General features: G+C 34.7%; 1 protein-coding gene across 32 annotated transcripts in view; it reads right to left on the reverse strand.

Moving 5' to 3' along the window:
• The window catches only part of STPG2 (sperm tail PG-rich repeat containing 2), a 533,064-nt gene that overhangs the window by 80,278 nt on the left and 429,825 nt on the right, over nt 1-22,961 (reverse strand). Inside the window, exon 13 of one of the 32 annotated variants that reach the window (XR_003126915.3) lies at nt 20,609-20,858. The exons of 29 other annotated variants lie outside the window; for them this stretch is intronic. Coding sequence is in view for 1 of the 3 variants with exons in the window: in XM_049104918.1 (XP_048960875.1) it covers nt 20,816-20,858 (43 nt within the window). In the remaining 2 variants the exon portion in view is untranslated. Of the gene's footprint in view, nt 1-20,608; nt 20,859-22,961 lie in introns of those variants that run through there. 2 more of the 32 variants (XM_049104918.1, XR_007407753.1) reach the window with 2 other exon arrangements.

A 22,961-nucleotide genomic window follows, 5' to 3' on the forward strand; every position in this document is an offset into this window, starting at 1 on the left:
CAGGAGATAGAGAGGTCCCCCACTAAAATCAATAAAAACCATTCAACACCTCAACATTTAATAGTGAAACTTGCAAATTCCAAAGATAAAGAGAAAATCCTTAAAGCAGCAAGAGACAAGACATCTCTATATTATATGGGGAGAAATATTAGATTAACAGCAGACCTCTTCACAGAGACCTGGCAGGCCAGAAAGGGCTGGCAGGATATATTCAGGGTCCTAAATGAGAAGAACATGCAGCCAAGAATACTTTATCCAGCAAGGTTCTCATTCAGAAAAGGAGGAGAGATAAAGAGCTTCCAGGTAAGCAGAAACTGAAAGAATATGAGACCACCGAACCAGCTCTGCAATAATTATTAAGAGGGACTCTGTAAAAGAAAGAGGAAGCCCAAAGAAATAATCCACAGAAACAGGGACTGAATAGGTATCATGATGACACTAAATTCATATCTTTTAATAGTAACACTGAACATGAATGGGCTAAATGATCCCATCAAAAGACCCAGGGTTTCAGACTGGATAAAGAAGCAAGACCCATCTATTTGCTGTCTACAAGAGACTCATTTTAGACCTAAGGATACCTACAGCCTGAAAATGAAACTTCGGAGAATAATTTACCATTCAAATGGTCCTCAAAATAAAGCAGGAGTAGCAATCCTCATATCAGATAAATTAAAGTTTATCCTAAAGACTGTAGTAAGAGATGAAGAGGGACACTATATCATATTTAAAGGGTCTATCCAACAAGAGGACCTAACAATTATTAATGTTTATGCCCCTAATGTGGGAGCTGCCAAGTATATCAATCAATCAATAACCAAAGTAAAGACATACTTAGATAATAATACACTATACTAGGAAACTTCAAAATGGCACTTTCTGCAAATGACAGATATTCTAAGCACAACATCTCCAAAGAAACAAGAGCTTTAAATGATACACTGGACCAGATGGATTTCACAGATATTTACAGAACTTTCCATTCAAATGCAATTGTATATACATTCTTCTCAAGTGCACATGGAACTTCTCCAGAATAGACCACATACTGAGTCACAAATCAGGTCTCAACTGATACCAAAAGATTGGGATTGTCCCCTGCATATTTTCAGACCATAATGCTTTGAAACTTGAACTCAATCACAAGAAGAAATTTGGAAGAAAAACATGTGGATGTTAAAGAGCATCCTGCTAAAAAAGAAAGGGTCAACCAGGAAATTAGAGAAGAATTAAAAAGATTCATGGAAACTAATGAAAATGAAGATACCACCATTCAACATCTTTGAGATATAGCAAAAGCAGTCCTAAAAGGGAAATATATTGCAGTACAAGCCTCCCTCAAAAAAATGGAAAAAACTCAAATACACAAGCTAACCTTGCACCTAAAGACCTGGAGAAAGAACAGCAAATAAAACCTACACCAAGTAGAAAAAGAGAGTTAATAAATATTTGAGCAGAACTCAATGAAATAGAGACTGAAGAACTGAGAGGAACTGAGAACAGATCAACAAAACCAGTAGTTGGTTCTTTGAAAGAATAAATAAGATAGATAAACCATTAGCCAGCCTTATTAAAAAGAAAAAAAGACTCAAATTAATAAATGATGAATGAAAAATGAGAGATCACAACCAATACCAAGGAAATACAAACAATTTTAAAACCATATTATGAGCAGCTATACACCAATGAATTAGGCAATCTAGAAGAAATGGACGCATTTCTGGAAAACCACAAACTACCAAAACTGGAACTGGAAGAAATAGAAAACCTGAACAGGTCAATAACCAGGGAGGAAATTGAAGCAGTCATCAAAAACCTCCCAAGACACAAAAGTCCAGGGCCAGATGGCTTCCCAGGGGAATTCAATCAAACATCTTTCTTCTTCAATCAAAGAAGAAACAACACCTATTCTACTAAAGCTGTTCGGAAAGATAGAAAGAGATGGAATACTCCCAAATTCATTTTATGAGGCCAGCATCACCTTAATTCACCTTAATTCCAAAACCAGACAAAGACCCCACCAAAAAGGAGAATTATAGACCAATATCCCTGATGAACACGGATGCAAAACTTCTCAACAAGATACTAACCAATATGATCTAACAGTACATAAGAAGATTATTCACCATGACCAAGTGGGATGTATCCCTGGGATGCAAGGCTGGTTCAACACTCATAAAGCAATCAATGTGATAGATCATATCAACAAGAGAAAAAACAAGAACCATATGATCCTCTCAATAGATGCAGAGAAAGCATTTGACAAAATACAGCATCCATTCCTGATCAAAATTCTTCAAAGTGTAGGGATAGAGGGAACATTCCTCAGCATCTTAAAAGCCATCTACAAAGAGCCCACAGAAAATACTATTGTCACTGAGGAAACACTGGGAGCCTTTCCCCTAAGATCAGGAACATGACAGGGATGTCCACTCTCACCACTGCTATTCAACATAGTACCAGAAGTCCTAGCTTCATAATCAGACAACAGAAATAAAAGGCATTCAAATTGGCAAAGAAGAAGTCAAACTCTCCCTCTGCAGATGACATGATACTGTACATAGAAAACCCAAAAGACTCCACCCCAAGATTGCTAGAACTTATACAGCAATTCGGCAGTGTGGCAGGATACAAAATCAATGCCCAGAAGTCAGTGGCATTTCTATACACTAACAATGAGACTGAAGAAAGAGAAATTAAGGAGTCAATCCCATTTACAATTGCACCCAAAAGCATAGATACCAAGGGATAAACCTAACCAAAGAGGTAAAAGATCTATACCCTAAAAACTACAGAACACTTCTGAAAGAAATTGAGGAAGACACAAAGAGATGGAAAAATATTCCATGCTCATGGATTGGAAGAATTAATATTGTGAAAATGTCAATGCCACCCAGGGCAGTTTACACATTCAATACAATCCATATCAAAATACCATGGACTTTCTTCAGAGGGTTGGATCAAATAATCTTAAGATTTGTGTGGGATCAGAAAAGACTCCAAATACCCAGGGGAATATTTAAAAAGAAAACCAGAGCGGGGGGCATCACAATGCCAGATTTCAGGTTGTACTACAAAGCTGTGGTCATCAAGACAGTGTGGTACCGGCAGAAAAATGGATACATAGATCAATGGAACAGAATAGAGAATCCAGAAGTGGACCCTCAACTCTATGGTCAACTAGTATTCGACAAAGCAGGGAAGACTATACACTGCAAAAAGGACAGTCTCTTCAATAAATGATGCTGGGAAAATTGGACATCCACATGCAGAAGAATGAAACTGGACTATTCTCTTACACCATACACAAAGATAAACTCAAAATGGATGAAAGATCTAAATGTGAGACAAGAATCCATCAAAATCCTAGAGGAGAAAACAGGCAACACCTTTTTTGAATTTGGCCATAGCAACTTATTGCAAGATACATCTATGAAGGCAAGGTAAACAAAAGCAAAAATGAACTACTGGGACTTAATCAAGATAAAAAGTTTTTGCACAGCAAAAGAAACAGTCAACAAAATTAAAAGACTACCTACAGAATGGGAGAAGATATCTGCAAATGACCTATCAGATAAAGGGCTAGTTTCCAAGATCTATAAAGAACTTATTAAACTCTACAGCAAAGAAACAAACAATCCAATCATGAAATGGGCAAAAGACATGAACGGAAATTTCACCAAAGAAGACATGGACATGGCCAATGAGCACATGAGAAAATGCTCCGCATCACTTGCCATCAGGGAAATACAAATCAAAACCTCAATGAGATACCACTTCACACCAGTGAGAATGGGGAAAATTAACAAGACAGGAAACAATAAATGTTGGAGAGAATGTGGATAAAGAGGAACCCTCTTACACTGTTGGTGGGAATGTGAACTGGTGCAGCCACTCTGGAAAACTCTGTGGACATTCCTCAAAGAGTTAAAAATAGAACTACCCTACAACCCAGCAATTGCACTACTTGGTATTTACCCCAAAGATACAGATGCAGTGAAATGCCGAGACACCTGCATCCCAGTGTTTATAGCAGCAATGTCCACAATAGCCAAACTGTGGGAGCCTTGGTGTCCATCAAAAGATGAATGGATAAAGAAGCTGTGGTCTATACATACAATGGAATATTCCTCAGCCATTAGAAACGACAAATACCAACCATTTGCTTTGATGTGGATGGAACTGGAGGGTATTATGCTGAGTGAAGTAAGTCAATCAGAGAAGGACAAACATTATATGGTCTCATTCATTTGGGGAATATAAAAAATAGTGAAAGAGAATAAAGGGGAAAGGAGATAAAATGAGTGGGAAATATCAGAGAGGGCAACAGAACATGAGAGACTCCTAACACTGGGAAACAAACAAGGGGTAGTGGAAAGGGAGGTGGGCGGGGGGTTGGGGTGAGTGGGTGATGGGCATTGAGGGGGGCATTTGATGGGATGAGCACTGGGTGATATGCTATATGTTGCCAGATCGAACTTCAATAAAAAAAATATATACAAAAAAATTACCAAACAGAAATCACAGAACTAAATAATTCAATAAATAAATCTAAAAATTTAATAGAGGGGTTCAACAACAGACTAGATGAGGCAGGAAAAAAGGGTTGATAAATACAGAGCAGAGAAATTCATCCAATCAGAGGAGCAAAAACTAAAAAAAAAAAAATGACAAAGAATGATAGACTTTTGGGACACCATCATCATTATATGCATGATAGGGGTACCAGAAGGAGAAAAGAAAGAAAAAGGGACAGAAAGCTTATTCAGAGAAGTAATGGCTAAAAATATTCCCTAACCTGGGGAAGGAAACAGACATCCAGACCTTTTTGTATGAGACCACAAAAGATCTCAAACAGCCAAAGCAATCTTAATAAAGAATAAAGCTGGAGGCATTATGCTTTTTTACTTTAATCTATATTACAAAGCTATAGTGATCAAAACAGTATGGTACTGGCATAAAAATGGACACATAGAGCAATGAAACACCAAGGAGTATCCAGAAATAAATCCATGGATATATGTTCAATTAATTTCCAACAAAGGAACCAATAATAGACAATGAAAAAAGGATAGTTTATTCAATAAATGGTGTGGGTATCATCTGGGAAGCCACATGCAAAAGATAGAAACTGGGCCCCATCTTACACCATACACAAAATTCAACTCAATATGGATTATAGTCTTTAAAAAGAGCTGAAGCCATCAAATTTCTAAAAGAAAACATAAGAGATAAGCTCCATGACACTGGTCTTGGTAATTAGTTTTTGCTTTTGACACCAAAGGCAAAGACAAGAAAAGCACAAATAAGTAAGTGAAACTACAGCAAACTAAAATGTTCTGCACAGCCATCAACAAAATGAAAAGGCAACCTACAAAGTGGGAGAAAATATTTTCATTTTATATATTATATGTATATATATTTCTATATATGTATATATATATATTTAAAGATTTTATTTACTTATTTGAGAGACAGAGAGTACAAGCAGGTGTGGGGATGAGGAGAGGCAGAGAGAGAAGCAGACTCTTTACTGAGCAGGGAGACCCAAAGCAGGGCTTAATCCCAGGACCCTGAACTCATGACGAGAGCTGAAGGCAGATGCTTAACCAATTAAGCCACCCAGGCACCACTCATATCATATATTTGATAAAGGATTAATATTCAAAATATAAAGAATTCATACAATTGGATAGAAAAAATGTTTTGATTAAAAAATGGGCAAAGGATCTGAATAGGCATTTTTCCAAAGACAATATATATGTGACCAGCATGTACATGAAAGGCTTCAAAATCATTAGGGAAACACAAATCAAAACCATAGTGAGATAGTATTTCACATTGGTTAGAATGGCTATCATCAAAAAGACAAGAGGTAAAAATATTTGTATGGTTGTTGAGAAAAGAGAGCCCTTATATACAGTTGGTGGAATTATTAATTGGCACAGTCACTATGGAACAGTATGGAGATTCCTCAAAAAATTAAAAATAGAACTACCATATGATCCAGCAATTTCACTTCTGGGAATATACAAAAAGGAAAAAAAAATACTATGTGGATGAGATATCTATACCCCCATGTTCATAGCAGCATTATTTACAATAGCTAAGACATGGAAACAACCTACATAACCATCAGTGGATGAAAGGATAAAGAAGATGTGGTATTCATACAAGATGGAATATTATTATTCAGCCATGAGAAGGAAGGGCATGCTGCCATTCATGATAACAAAGCTGGACTTTGAGGGCCTAATGTTACGTGAAATAAGACAAATTGAGAAAGATAAATACTGTAGGATACTCTTATATATGGAATCTATAACAGCTGAACTCCAAGAAACAGAGACTAGAATGGTGGTTACCAGGAGGCGGGGGATGGAAGACATTGATAAAAAAAATACAGTCTTCTAGTTGTAAGTTGAGTAAGTTCTAGGTATCTAATATATAGCAGAGTAATTACAATAATACTATATTATATAGTTGAAAGTTGCTAAGAGAATAGATCTTAAGTGTTTTCACTGCATAAAAGAAATGGTAATTATGTGGCATGATGGAGGTATTAGCTAATGCTATGGCGGTAATCATTTTGCAATAGATAAATGTATCAAATCAATACATTGTACACCTTTTACTCACAGAGTGTTTTATGTTAATTATGTCTCTGTAAAATGGGAGGGGTAAGGAATGGAGAAAAAATAGGTAAATTAAAAAAAAAGAAAGACAAAGGAGTCAATCTGCAAAGCTCCTAGGATAAGCATACAGGGGATCAGTAATAGCTAGAAGAAAGCCATTCCAGAGTCATTGTGGCTGAAGCAGTAAGTGAAAAGGAGAGTAGTCTAAAACTTAGTAGGAGCCAGATTATGTATAGGCTCACTAGACATGCTGAGAAGATTGATGGTTGATATCAGTATATCCTGGTAAGACTTGATTCTTTACATGATTAACAATGCCCTTGACACATGTGATCTACTGTCTACATATTAGTTTGTAAAAAACACTTCCAAAAGAGACAAAAACTAAAAAGTCTTTTTTCCCCAATCATAACAAAATTGATTTAAAAAGCATTCTGTTCAAGAGGTCACAGGAAGTTTAACTTAAAATTAAACATATTTGTAAAGTAACTTCCTAACAAATTTAACTAGGCAAACATACTTCATCAGAAAATAAACTGACAAACAGAACTCTATGCATATAAAATTACAAAGATACAGTTTCAGTGAATTACAAGTCAGGATCTCAGAATGTGTGATCTCAAAGTTAATGGAATCTAGAGAGATATCCATCAAAAGCATACAACTCAGATTCAGATAAACAGTACCACTGAATAGTAGAGCTTTTCAGATCATATCTACATATTATTGTGCTTTATTATAGGATCCACAGATTGAAAAAAAGAATAAATAGATTAATTTTTAAAAGGACAAGAATGCTAGAATTATCTGCAGACATACAAAGGACAACATAAACACAGCAGCCATATAAACCACCGCAGAGACTGAGAAAAATTGAAGAGTGAATAGAAACAGTCTGTAGCAAGTAGAGCCATCCAGTGAAATATCAGGAATTAAACAGAGGGTGAAGTACACGCTATCAGTAAAGGGGATCTTGAGCTAGGCCGATATTATATTTGATGAACCTCATTTTCCCTTTCATTTTTTTTATTTATTTTTTTATTTATTTATGATAGGCACGCAGTGAGAGAGAGAGAGAGAGAGGCAGAGACATAGGCAGAGGGAGAAGCAGGCTCCATGCACCGGGAGCCCGACATGGGATTCGATCCCGGGTCTCCAGGATCGCGCCCTGGGCCAAAGGCAGGCGCCAAACTGCTGCGCCACCCAGGGATCCCTCATTATCCCTTTCAAATCATCATTTCATGATGATTTTCACTCAACAAAATAAAAGAATATAGCAAAAATATAGTAGTATTTTTGCAAAGTAGCAATATAAAAATAATAGATATACTGTTCAGGTTAAAGGAGAACTGAATTTTATAGCCATATTTTTAAAACTTTAACTGGGCAAAATCCACATGAGGTTATGGAAGGAAGAATATCTAACTAAGAAACGTCCGTGGACTTACAAATATATATCTTAAAACTCAACACATCTTCACATCTCCAAAATACAAATCTTCTCTATAAAGCATTTAAGAGGCAGCAATGCAGTTTTTGCTGAAAATTTTCAGTTATAAAAAAGAAGGTACATTACCTAGTACAGAGCAAACAATTTAATGATAATTAATGATATTTCTCCTCTCTCCCCAAAATCCCTCTTTACTCTTGGCTCCATGCTTCTTTCTTTCCACCCTTCTCATCAGCTTTTAAAATTTTCTCAGGCTTGAGTCTCTCCTTCCAACTACTTATAACTCCATATGGTTTTTGGATTTTAGTGATTAACTACTTAGTAAAATTCTAATCCCTTGATATGTATCCTCCAAATTATGATTTAGTATCATTTTGATGTTTATAAAAAGCTATTGAGGATCCCTGGGTGGCGCAGCGGTTTGGCGCCTGCCTTTGGCCCAGGGCGCGATCCTGGAGACCCAGGATCGAATCCCACTTCAGGCTCCCGGTGCATGGAGCCTGCTTCTCCCTCTGCCTGTGTCTCTGCCTCTCTCTCTCTCTCTCTGTGTGACTATCATAAATAAATAAAATTAAAAAAAAAAAAAAAAGCTATTGAACACAGAATGACTCTGTACTCAAAAATCCTCAGGGTAACTTGTAAACTATCAAAAACCTTATCCTGCTTAATTTTATTATTTTTTTCATTTACAAGTCTAATTATGGTATTTATTAAATATAAATTCACTTTTTAAAAATATTTAATAATTTTTCATATCATCACATTTCTAGTTAAGTGTAGGCTTCCACTTAAGCTTTTGTTGTTAAGTCAAAATCCACATATTTATTTGCATTGGTACTACAGGGAAGCAAAATTTGCCACCCCAGAATGTGTCTTTTAGTTTGCATGTGGATTATTTTAGGCTGATTATTTTTTAAGAAACAGAAGACTCAGGAAAAACCTTTGACATTCCCACTAGCTGCCTGAAAAAATTAGCTGTTCCAGAAAGGGAGATATTACCATAGATAAGTATAGCACAATATAAACTAGCTCTAGTATACAAGGAGGAATTTAGCAAAGTCTGTTAAAATTCCTATGTTCCATTGTTTCTGTATGGCCCAGTAAACATTTGTTTACCAAACATTTACACTTTTTCATTTTTTTTATTTTTTTTTTAAATTTTTTATTTATTTATGATAGTCACACACAGAGAGAGAGAGAGAGGCAGAGACACAGGCAGAGGGAGAAGCAGGCTCCATGCACCGGGAGCCCAACGTGGGACCCGATCCCAGGTCTCCAGGATCACGCCCTGGGCCAAAGGCAGGCGCTAAACCGCTGCGCCACCCAGGGATCCCCACACTTTTTCATTTTTACCTACCTGTGAATTACCCTCCTTTCTTTTGAAATCCCAGCCTACTTCCCATTCCTCCTTAGTTCAGGATAACAATATACCTCATTTTGTCCAACTATCTTTAGAATCTCTTATTTATGTGGACTCCCTGTGTATAGGTTAATTTTCTCCTGTTAATGTCTCATGTCAACTTAATTCTTAGACCAGCGAAAAGGACTACCAAAGGTAAAGTAAAATATTTCTTCCCCAAAAGTACTTATGAGATGGTAATAAACTACACAATATAAGTAGGAATTGCTAATAAATTTACTAACTAAAATGTATAGTACATGATTAAAAACACTTATGTACATACATTATTTTTACAGAGGGGAAAATGGTTGTCTTATATATTGTGGAATCATAATTTCAACTTAAAATCTGTTAATTATAAAAAATACTATTAATCTGGGTTTTCCCACAAAGAAGTTAAAACTAAGCTGTACTAAAAACAAAAACAAACCAAAAATAACTTAAACTGTTCTAAAAATATTTATTTTTTATATATTTGTTTATTTATTCATGAGAGACACAGAGAGGCAGAGACACAGGCAGAGGGAGAAGCAGGCTCCCCACGGGAGCCCGATGTGGGACTCGATCCCAGGACCCTGGGATCATGACCAAAGCTGAAGGCAGACGCTCAACCACTGAGCCACCCAGGCCTCCCTCTAAAAATATTTATACGAAATATGAAGACCAGAGACTTTCCAAGAAGCCAGAGTATTATGAAAACAGGAAATTAGTATGGCTTTTAAAATTCTCCAACATATTAAAGGCTATAAAACACATGTACATCTTTTAAAGACCCCTTCCTTGGCCAAACTTGAAAAAGTCTCCTCTGAGTCATTTTTTTGACCTGGCCCCAACCTTGGGCTCTGTTCTTAGCCCTAAATTCAATGTTAGCAGGAAAGCTGCTGAGTCAATTTAGTTAAATACCCTACCTTGGTATATTATCACTCTGGATAGCTGATCAAATTTCTCATTCACCACCCTCAATATCTTACTTCTGCAGCCTGCCTTCAGCAATAATCTTACTGAATTGGTCTAGAAAAAAATTCCCCTAACCATGTTTCCTCCTAGTCATTTTCCATCCACTGACCCATATTCTTTTCCTTTGCTATAAATCTCTACTTGTCCTTGTTCTATTTGTAACTAAGCTCACTCTTTCTCCCCTGTTGTAAAACCCTACCACAGCAGTTCCTCTTCAATAAAGTCTTCTTTCCCATCTTTCACAACAATAATGAATAATTATTTTTTAACACACGAGGTTAAAGAAGACATAGTGCCTAATCTTTACTTAAATCTTTCTAAAATTTATAATGAGAAGTTAAACATAATGTCTTAGCATATTTGGGCAAGAACCATTTACAGAGCATATAGTTTAGAATCCAGTAAAACAAAAACAGAAACAAAAAACAGAATCATCATAGATATTGCAAGGTCTACATCTAGGTAAACTGATACATGCTAGAGAGAAGGAGATTGAGAAGGAAATGAAATCTACAGCTGGTACTATAAATGATGCAATTGTTTTCTCATATTGCATTGTTTCTCAAAGTGTGGTCTCTAGAGTGCTTCTCAAATTCTAATGGGCAGACAACAACTAAGAATATTATTAAAAGTTCAGATTTGAACAAAAACACTAATTCAAAAAGCAATATGCAACTCTGCGTTTATTGCAGCATTATTTACAATAGCCAAGACATGGAAGCAAATTAAGTGTCTATCAATAGACTAATGAATAAGGAAAATGTTGCATACACAACGGAATATTATGCTGCAAACAACAAACAAAAAACAAACAAACAAACAAACAAACAAAAAAAAACATGAGATTTTGCCATCTGAGACAACATGGATGGACCCAAAGGGTTTTATGCTGAATGAAATAAGTTAGACCTATAAATATAGGAAACAAACTATAGATGGGAGATGGGATGCCAGATGGGAGAAGGATGGGTGGGGTTGGACAAAATGGGTAAAAGAGAGTAGGAGCTGTAGGCTTCCAGTTACGGAATGAACAATTCACAGGAATAAAAGGCACAGCATAAGGAATATAATCACTGATAAATTAATAGGGATGCATGGGGACAGATGGTAGCTATATTTGCAGTGAACATAGCATAATGTACAAACTTGTTCAATCACTATGTTGTACACCAGAAACTAATGTAATATTCTGTGTCAACTATACTAAAAAAAAAAAAAAAATTCAGATTCAGATTCAGTGTCCTGGAAAAAGTTCTGCTTGTCTGTCTGTCTGTCTTTTTTCTTTCTTTCTCTTTAAAGGTTTTATTTATTTATTTATTTATTTATTTATTTATTTATTTATTTATAGCACTTGTTAGCGGGGAGAGGACAGAAGGAGGAGGAGGAGGACAAGTGTGGAGTCTGATGCTGGGCTTGATCTCAATCAGAGATCATAGAGATTATAACCCAAGCCAAAATCAACAGTCAGCCATTCAACTGAGTGAGCCACCCAGGTGCCCTGATTCTGCAGTTCTAACAAATTCCCAGGTGATGCTGGTTCTTCTAGTCTTTGGATAAGACTTTGAGAAGGAAAACACAGAGAACTGGGATTCATCAGGCTTTCTCCTTAAGAGGGTGAGTCACCCAAACCAATGCCAGATTCTGATTCAGCAGATCCAAAGGGAGTCATAGGAATCCACATTTTTTTTTAAATTTTTATTTATTTATTATAGTCACAGAGAGAGAGAGAGAGAGAGAGAGGCAGAGACACAGACACAGGCAGAGGGAGAAGCAGGCTCCATGCACCGGGAGCCCGACGTGGGATTCGATCCCGGGTCTCCAGGATCGCGCCCTAGCCCAAAGGCAGGCGCTAAACCTCTGCGCCACCCAGGGATCCCAGGAATCCACATTTTTAATAATACCCCCCCTCCCACTGGTGATTCTCTATGAATTCTAAAATCTGAGAGGTATAAAAAGAGCTGGAAGAGGATTTGGGAATGGATTTGCTACAAATTAACAATAGCCTTCTTCTTAGCTCCCAGAGCTTTACACTTTAAGGATGTCCTTGATGTTAACTTTCACAGGATATCATAAGAATAAAAATGTTAAGCAATGAGATTGCAAAATGATTTGCTCAGAGCCCTCTACCCCCCTGGGGATGGACCTAAGCCATTAAAAACAAGTTAAGTGGTAGAAATTGAGTGGAAATAAGTTCTAAACCCTCAGGAAGCAAAAAGGTTAATTAGCAGGGTTAGTCTTGGATCCAGAGCTGTGTCTCTGTTCAATACTTTTGTTAATGATCTGGAAAAGAAGGTGAAGTTTTAAAATTTACAGAAAAATTTATTTTAATTTTCTTGAGATTAAGGCAATTGGTTGAATTCCAAATGACCTAACAATATAAGGTAATTAAGAAACACAAAGGTTGATAAAATCCACTTAAAATATGTAAAGGCAAAGCACAGTTAAAAAATAAATTCAAATTACTCATACACATTGATGAGCTCTGAACTAAATGTAATTTTCTCAGGAATAAGATTTATGTATCTCTTTGTGCAATTCAATGAAGACATTTGTTCACTACCTAGAGGCAATAAAAATGGAATGAGGTATTAAACCATATTAAAAGAGGCCAGAAATAGGACACACATATTATAATACTTCAATTTATGAATCAATAATATCTTTTTATCTTAACTATAGTGCTATAGTAGTCATCTTAGTCTAATCATCTTTAGGAGGCTATATGAAAAAAAAATAAAGAACCAGAAAGCAATAAGAAACTATTATACTTACAAGGAAAATGAGGCACTCTATCGTAAAAGATTAAAGGATATATTTAGTTGAGAAAGGGAAAATTAAAAGGATATGTAATAGTATATAAAATAATGAATACTAATGGCAAAACTAATTGAGCACTCTAATTTATCTATATTTCCAAAGACCATTTGCTAGTAATAGAAAAAATATAACCAATTATATTAGTAGGTAGACAAATATTACCAATAAGGGTATATTGGTTCTTAACAATGTCCTTCTTTGAAAAAATCCATTGTAAAGGGTATTGTATTATCTAGGTAAATAAGATGACAGAAAAAGATTAGAAGACATTTTAAAAAAATAATGGATTATAACTATATCTGCAGGTGATGTGCAGTTTACTCAATAATATAACCAGTTGGAAGTAGAAAGGTGATTTTTCTTTTGACTATTCCTCTACTTTGCAGTATAGAAAAAGAAAAAAGTGGAATTAAAAAAAAAAGATTCATGTTTCAACCTGATAAACAAGGTGGGTCTAATTATTTGCATTTACTGATTCTAAAAAAAAAAAAACACAACTTTAAAAATTCATTTATTAATTCTTAAAATACATTTAAAATTAAGTAGGTGTCACTAAAAAAACCCTATGCGATTATAACCACTCATTCATTAAATAATGCCTACTATGTGCCAGTAATTGTGCTATATGCTGGAAATAAACTGATGAACATGAAAGATTTCCTGATTTCATCAAGCAAATCCTACAGACAGTTATACTTCGGAGTGAGAAGTGGTACAAGAGACAAAGTATATGAGTTTATAATGATATAGGAACATACAGAATAGACACATAATCCAAATTTGAGGAATCAGATAAAGCTGAAATGGGGAAAAATGTTATTCAAGTGAAAGACACCAAGGTTAGCTTGATCAATATAATCAATTACATGGTATATTTTTGCAAATGAAAGCAGTTCAATACATCCAAACTAAAAATGAGGTTGGAAAAGAGGCTAGGGAGATCAACAAAGGCCTGGTCATGCATACCATAAGGGTCTGCATTTTATCCTGAGAAAGATGAGAAACTCTTGAGTGTTTTTAAATCAGTAGAAATATATAATTAAATTTTCACTATAGAAAGTACTCTGTCTGCAGTGTGGAATGCAGATTGGGGGTCAGGGATGGGGAGAAAGACTAAAGCCTGAGAGTTTATACGGTTTACATGGAGTTGATGATTATGGATAAGGTATTGATACTGAGAATGAATAGAAGCAGACAAATTAGAGAAATGGTTAGTGAGTAGAATCAACAAGTTTCTAAGTGATTGATGGGGATGATAGTAGTAAAACTTTTACAAAAGAAAATGATGTATGCACTTGCTTAGAATTTGAAGACAGTTTTTGTTTCTAAGTAGGAAAAAAAGTTGACAAATTTGATGGTATTAAAAGAAATGCAAGATATGTTAGATATAATTTCATCATTCTTTTTAAATTTATAATATCTGAGACTGTGCTGTACATATTGACAATTTTATTGAAAATGTATCATGTATTAAAATTTCCCTACTATGCCAGCTTATAAAAAGTAGTTCAATTTAAAATGTGTCTTTTTTATTGTGAGATTTTACTGTAGTTGTAATATGTCCATCACTATAATGTTGAATGACGTAACTAATATAGTATTCTATTTCTATTGTCATATTCTGAAAAAACTCTAGTTTTACTAGAAATAGCATACAAGAGAGTCAGGTTGATGAATAAACATATTGAAAAGGGCCTGTCTCAAGAGGGAGCATAATGTGTTTTAAGAAACTGACAAAGAGCTTGTATGGATGGAGTGTAGAAAACAGGAGGATGGAGGGAAGAAAGGTGAGCTAGGACCACTAGAAGACATTGAGATAGGTTAAAGAGAATTATAACTCTGGAAAAGCTGGATTTGTGAGCTTATTAGACATCTAACATATGACTGTACTCAATATATGAACTGAAATAAGATGAATTCTGATATGGTATTAGGAATGACTTTTGTAGTGAACAGACCAGAACAGTTTATCACTCTGTTTACCAACTTGTGGTCCTAGCATATTAGTTAGCCTAGCTAAGTTATGTCTTTATAAAGTTAGAAAAAGATATACATGATACTACTGTTATAAGAATTATATGAGCTAATATATTATTTTATATATTATAAATGCCTAGGCCTAGTAAAACCTAAAGAATAGTTGAGAATGGCAATGTAATTTTTATGACTCGTTCAAATTTAATTTCACTATATCTAAATGAATGAAGGTCACTTTAAAATAGCCTGATTTATTTTTTCATAAATAGCTTTTGAGGTCTGGAAATAAAGGTGACCTTGAATTTGGAGTGTGAATACCTGGCTTAAGTCCTAGTATGTATCTTATTAGTATGGATGTAGTAAGTTGAATTGTGCTCCCTATCCCCTCCAAAATAATCTGTGAATGTGACCTTATTTGGGAAAAAGATCTTTCCTGATATAATTAAGTTCAGAGTATTGAGATGAGATCATCTTGGATTAGGGTGAGTCCTAAATCCAATGATAAATGCCCTTACAAGAGAAGTCCATGTTGAAAACTAAAGGGTTGTATGAAGATGGAGGCAGAGATTGGAGTCATGCTTCTCGGAGCTACCAGAAGCTAGAAGAGGCATGAAAGGATTTTGATCTATAGTTCTCAGAAAAAGGAAGGCCCTGCTGACACCTTGATTTCAGAGTTTTGGTCTCTAGAACTGTGAAAAAATTTCTGTTGCTTTAAACCATCAAGTATGTGGCAATGTATTATGGCAGCCCTTGAAAACTAATACAGTGTATTCCTGGCTTTGAACAAATTGTATAACCTATATGAACCTCTATTTCCTTCTCAATAAAATTATAAAATTATACCCTGTCACATAGGGTTGCTGTGTTGATTAGCCTGAAAGATGTACATAAAAGTATTTTTAAACTATGAAGTACTACTCAGGTCTAAATGCTTATTATGTTTTCTAATCTGTTGATGAGGTTTTTAATAAATGTTTTGTTTTGTAGGATGTTAAAAAAAGACAAAAGAATGGTATATTTAATGTTTATCATCTAGTCAGGGAATGATATCATATGCCTAGGATATAAATAAAGAAAAAGAATAATGATACATGAAAAGTTTAATCTTATAAATAAAACCACTGGCATATGTGAAGCAAAAGAAGGACACAGAGCAACCAAGATGTTCTTCAGTAGAAGTGAAGAGATGAATAAACTGGTATACAAACAATGATATATCATTCAACACTTAAGAAATGATCTATTAATACATGAAAAAATATAGAAAATTTCAATGCATATTAATATGTGGAAGAAGCCAATTTGAAAAGGCTACATACTGTATGATTCCAACCATATGACATTCTAGGAAAGGTAAAACTATGGAGACAATAAAACAATCAGTGGATGCCAGGGATTAGAAACAAGAGAGAAATGAATAGTGGAGCACAGAGGATTTTCAGGGCAGTGAAACTATTTATTATATTATAATGGTGGATCCCAAGGTGGCTTAGTCAGTTAAATGTCTACCTTTGGCTCAGATCATGATCCCAAGGTCCTGGGATCGATCGAGCCCCACGTTGGGTTCTCTGCCCAGTGGGGAGCCTGCTTCTCCCTCTCCCTCTGCCTGCTACTCTGCCTACTTGAGCTCTCTCGCGCTCTCTAATAAGTAAATAAAACCTTTTTTTTTTAAAAAAAATTGTGGATCCTTGTACTTAAAAACTTATCCAAAACTATAGAATTTATAACACCATTGTACAAGAGTATACTGCAATGTAAACTATGGACTTTGGGCCATCATGTTGTGTCAATGCAGGCTCATCCTTGGTAACAAATGTGCCACTCTTCTGGGGATGTTGATAATAGGGGAGGCTATTCATGTGTGGGGATAGATAAATATACAGGAAATCTCTGTACCTTCTGCCCAATAGTGATCTGAACCTAAAACTTCTTTAAAAAATAAAATATATTAAGAACAAAATGAACCAAAAAAGCTAATAAAATTATTATAAATAAACTAAAAGGAAAAAAGTTTACAAAGGAGAGTGGCGTATAATATGAAATAGCCTAGTTTAAGAAAATCTTATGCTAGTTCTATATTTGTTTACCATCACATATGAAACATTATATCACTAATAATTGTAATTGTCTATGTTGTCAATGCTACTCACTGTAACGAATGTGGAGAACGTGTCTCTAATGATTTTTAAAAGGGAAGTCAGTTCACTTTAAAATTAATAAAAGTCTAAATGTTCTATGATTATAGAATAAAGGTAGTGAATGAAGCTATTTTTAAATAGAATCAGTGGTGCTGAGCTATATCTGTGTAACAGGGCTTTCAATTTGCTCAGACTGTCCACACAACTAAATGCAACACTGCCATTTCTGAGAATTTTTTACTTATAGTTCCTTCTTAGAATGTAATTTCATAATTAGTTTTGATCAACATCTACTATTGATTTTTTCAGTTTGCCTTAGAAAAAAACAAATTTCAATCTCTACTGAATATCTCCATAGGAGATCTAAATTCTGGTCTCTGCTCTCTCATTAATAGCTGTGTGACTATAGTTATTAATATGTAAATTATAATTTCAAAATGAGGAGCTCCTACTCACATACCTAAATAAACTAATACATTATTACCAGAAAACTTTTTCTAGCTGTCTTTGACAGATGTCAAGTATGTAAGTTAGTTCAGGGAAGCATTCAAGCTGTTAGAAAGGTTTGGTCGGGGGCAGCCTGGGTGGCTCAGCGGTTTAGTGCCACCTTCTGCCCAGGGCCTGATCCTGGAGACCTGGGATCAGTCCCACGTTGGGCTCCCTGCATGGAGCCTGCTTCTCCCTCTGCCTGTGTCTCTGCCTCTCTCTCTTTCTCTCATTCTGTCTCTCTCTCTCTCTCTGTCCCTCATGAATGAATAAATAAAAAATCTTAAAAAAAAAAAAAAAAAGAAAGGCTTGGTGGGTCCCTCATAGTTACTTGCTTATGGACACTTTCACTACCAATCAGAAATTGAGGTAATTCTTACTGTGCCCAGTAAATGCATTTAAGAGATGACTAAAAGCTTAAAGGCCTAATCAATGTTGTATGATATTATCTAGATTCCTAGTATCTCTTAATAACTAGGGTGATGAGAGGATATAAACAATGTTAAATTCAATGGAGATAAATATGAAGACATGTTTTTAAGGAATACAAATAGAACACAATAAATATATAAATTAGGTTACTGTATGTCAAAAAGATTTGGGGGCTGTCTACAAGCCCTACTGGTATGAAGAATGTAATGGGACTACAAGAAAGAGAATCTAAACTTAGTCCATATACATAAAAGAAACATATTGTATAGCCAGTATTCAAATCAAGACTAATGCGGATTCCATTCTATTTGCATAGCTCAGACATATTAGTGTAAACTGGGGCAAATTACTTCACCTCTCTTGGTTTCAGTTTCTTTATCTGTAAAATACCCGTAGTAAAAGCACTTACCACATACAGTTATTATAAGAAGTAAATAAATATATGAGAAGCACTTAGATTAGTTCTTGTATAGAGTAAGAACTAAAAAGTATTTATAATATAAGGAAATACATTAGTAATTAAAATCATGATGGGTCAAAAAAAATCATGATGGGTCTAGAAAATGATGGGACAATAATTTTCCTAGTCAACTGGTGTTTACTTCTGTCCCTTCCTTGTTCAGTTTTGGCCAGCTCTGATTTTTACTTCCTGCCTTTTTGTCTTTCTGTGACTGGGTATCATATCAAAGGAAAAACCAATTCTTAAGTTATCAAAATGTTATTTTTCTGCTACTTTAAAAGAAGTAACCCTATAAAATAAATTTTATATCTTAAATTTATATTTGCTAATATTTGGAATATTTTTAGAATTTAAAACCTTAAAAATCCATGAAAACCATATGAAGAAATATTGTTTCTTTTGGGAGACAAATGTAATGTAAAGAAGAAAAAATGAAATATATTGAGTTTCAGATATTAATACTAACATTGGAGCAAATAGGAGAACACACTTTTTTCAAGTTCTCAAAAGCATGCTAGCAGTTGCTCTCCCTGAAAGTGAAATCATTTTATTCACTATAACTAATATCTGGACCCTGAGTCTTGAAAAAGGTCAAGCCATGCTATCAGTAATGTTTTAAAGCAAATCAAGCCAGACTGATACTCTTAACTCTTAATCACTTTCCATTAGAGTAATAACTTGCAATCATAAGGCTCTTTTCCATGGAGCCTTTTTCTGAATAATCTACCTCCATTATTATAGAAGTAGGTGACAATGCTCCTCTTTATAGTTTTCAAGTACGTCTCTAATTTTCTCCATTGTGGAAGCAGTTAATGGCTTATTTTCTTTCTTTATGACATGAATGTTAATAGCAAGGATCTGTGAGATAAGTGACTAAATCCTAAATGAGTCGTTTCGTTGGAAACATTCCAAATCATGGCAGAAAATGAAATTGTTTTTGTTTTTTACTACTTTGTCTTGTATTAGGGTATCCTGGCATTTCATTTTTTGTTACAAAATAATATATTGCTGCAAATGCTTAGGAAAATAATCACCAAAGAAAACAATCACCAGACTAATGTAGACACAGTGATTTACCCAAGTTATCCCTTTTTCATCATAACCAAAGATTACTAAATTTCTTCATGTGACACTGAGATATGCTATATTGTTTCATGAATGTAGGTTGTAAACTACTCAAATTATTCATTCATTCTAGGACTTCTTTTATTTAAACACCATTGCTAGATCACCTCTTTAATTACAAATCCTCAGTATTTACTTTTATTTTTGATAAAAAGGACTCTGGGTATATATGAAAGAATGTTGGACTGGGTATCAGATAACTAGCTTCAAATTTAATCTGTTGCTCAAGTTCTGTGATATCTTTAGAAAATCCCTCTACCTCTCTTGAATCTCCTCATCTTTATAAGACTATTTTGTTAATCCCCAAGTTGCCCTGATCAATAGCAGACCCTTCTGATAACTGTGGCACAGACTCCCTCTCTTGAATCTGGATGATTTTCTCTTTGAGCTAGGCCATTTAATAGCATCTGCAAACCAAGCCTGATGACCATAATACACTGTTTTTCTCAGTACTGGCTCCATCTCATTATCCCAACTTTAAGGCTAAGGTAATTGAGAACTCTGTGGTATGAGACAGTTCATATATTCAAGTTCAACCTCAACTCACCACTTCCTAACAGTTCTAAGGTCTGTATTTAATTTCTTATCCCAAAACAGTAATACAGGACAGATTAGGAGCAGCATAAGAAAATAGTCTCTTAGAAATGGGTGAGTGAGACAGAAACCTAACATTAAAGATGGGAGACAACAAACACAAACTCTTGCTCTGGGTAAGTCATTATTACCTACTTGTGTCACTCCATCAGCTGTGTCTATTTTTCATTCCACAAAGGTCTTTATGGTTCCATATTTTTTAACATAACACATATCCTTTTCCTGAGCATTATAAAGCACGAGAGAGTCTTATCTTGCTTCAGATTCCAGTATGATTTTTTAAAACCTCTAAATGAGCAGAGTCATTCTTAGGTATCTCCAAAAAAGAGCTAATTTGAGTGATTAAAATATATTTATGGCAACTGGTAACATCTCCTGCATACATCTGCAGAAATACAGAGATTTTATTGCACAACTATTAGACAAAGCACTCTTCATCTACTAAAAGATAAGCAAGAAAGTGGTCATTAGAGTAAATGGTGAAGTTACTTAGGTTCACATCAGTAATGCATGGAATTAACCATATTTAATGTTACTGGAGAGGAATAAGCCATCTCCCTAATCATAATCATCTTGATCCAATTCCATCCTTCAGAAATTTTAATTTATCTAACTTATAAGAAAATGTGTTAAACAAAGGCACTTCACAATATTAGTGCAATTTGCATCAAATGCACTAGAGAAAATTACCTAATACAATTTTCTAAGCCATTTAGTATCATGAACTTGGCACTAAAAGGAGAAAATTGCATTTTATGATTTGTAGGCTGTTGAAAACATCACACACCTGAATTCACACAATCTACATATTTTTATGCAGTTCCCTCAACAAAATACCAAGTCTGTAGTAAGCCAGAACACTAACTTGAATATTTTACTGCATTAAACTAAAATAGAAAGATAAGACATCTAGCCCTATTTGAGAAACAAACTAACTATGAAAACACTATAATCATTTTTCTCTCACTTTTGGAATAAAATTACAAGTCTCTTCTTGTCTCTACAGTTATTTATTTATTTATTTATTTATTTATTTATTTATTTATTTATTTATTTTGTAAAACTAAAAGAATAGAAGTTTAAGACAGAGACTGAAAAAATATGTATGTATTTTCTTAATGTTCACACTCTATTGAATCAAAGGTTACTGAATAAAAGAACCAAACAGAAAAGATCTATACATCAATAGAGTGCATTAATTTCCCTTTTTTAAAAATATACTCATACTTTATTAGGTTCGTGCCAGTATAAAAACCAAATTATATAAACTGGGTAAAGTTATTCATTGAGAAAACTAATCTTAGAAGGATGGCCTCCTGATTTGTAATTCCCTAGTCAGCTATCGGAAGGGTAGGGGGCTGGGGAGTCAAAATAAATGAAGCACTTGATATTTGGAATTATGATAAATAACACAAGTTTTCAGAACTTGTCAAATGAGATGAACAGAGTGGCTATCATTTCTATCTTTTCATCATCTGATGTGGTACATAAAACAGTGACAATAAAACTCTGTAAAGATGATTACTCCTGAGATTCTTCTGTTGTCATGGTACTGCAAATACAGCAGGATCACATTTCAACTTAGACACCCAAAACCTGACTCATCTTGCCAAAGGGAATAGAATATAAAACATCACCTTAACCTCAGCATCAGAAAGAGAAATAAGATGGCAGAAAAGACACAAGGGCAGACACAGATTTCTCAGGCAAGAGAAGGAGCTGCAGGGCCAAACAAATACACAAAAGTCATTCTTGAGGTTAACAACTAACATAGGCAGAAAGCATTTTGCAGGGCATTTTGGAGCAAAGGAAGCAAAGACTGTAGAAATCAATTTATAAAGACTGTACTTAAAGTGACCTTTGAGCAATTGCATTAGCAGGGACTGAGAATTTCTTGCAAATAGAATAAGGATCCTGATATAAGGGATACCAACACCAAGGAAGAAAGGCACAGAAATAAGAACAAAGTGACATACAAAAAAGAAGACTCTAGATTAAAGCAGAATACAGATTACTTCCTAACTCAACCTAAGCCTTTCTTACATTTTCTTAGCAAGGAATAACTGTCACTTTACATTAGAACCTTACAGTATATTTTAGAGTGGCTATGTATATTTGTACCCAAGTTGTCATATGATAAAATCCATACCATGTCAAATACACTGTCATTCCCTGGTGTGAGTACACGTAATCTCAACAAATATTTATATTCTATTAATTAATAAAGTAGAACCCATCAACTGATGCTAAATACAAGAAAAGAAAGGATGATAAAAAACAAATTATTTACATAGTTTCAAAGTACCTCCTTATAAATTATTAATTACAAAAAAGAAACAGTATGTATATGGTAAAGACAATGGATAAAACTGCATTTATAATTGGAATGCTACTTATGTAATATGTGTACTTTTCAGGGTATCACAGTTATTACATATGTAGCATTTCAATTATAAATGCATAATCTGCTCCTAATTATAAGGAATCA

The sequence above is a fragment of the Canis lupus genome, chromosome 32, assembly GCF_003254725.2.
Source record: "Canis lupus dingo isolate Sandy chromosome 32, ASM325472v2, whole genome shotgun sequence".
Classification (NCBI taxonomy): domain Eukaryota; kingdom Metazoa; phylum Chordata; class Mammalia; order Carnivora; family Canidae; genus Canis; species Canis lupus.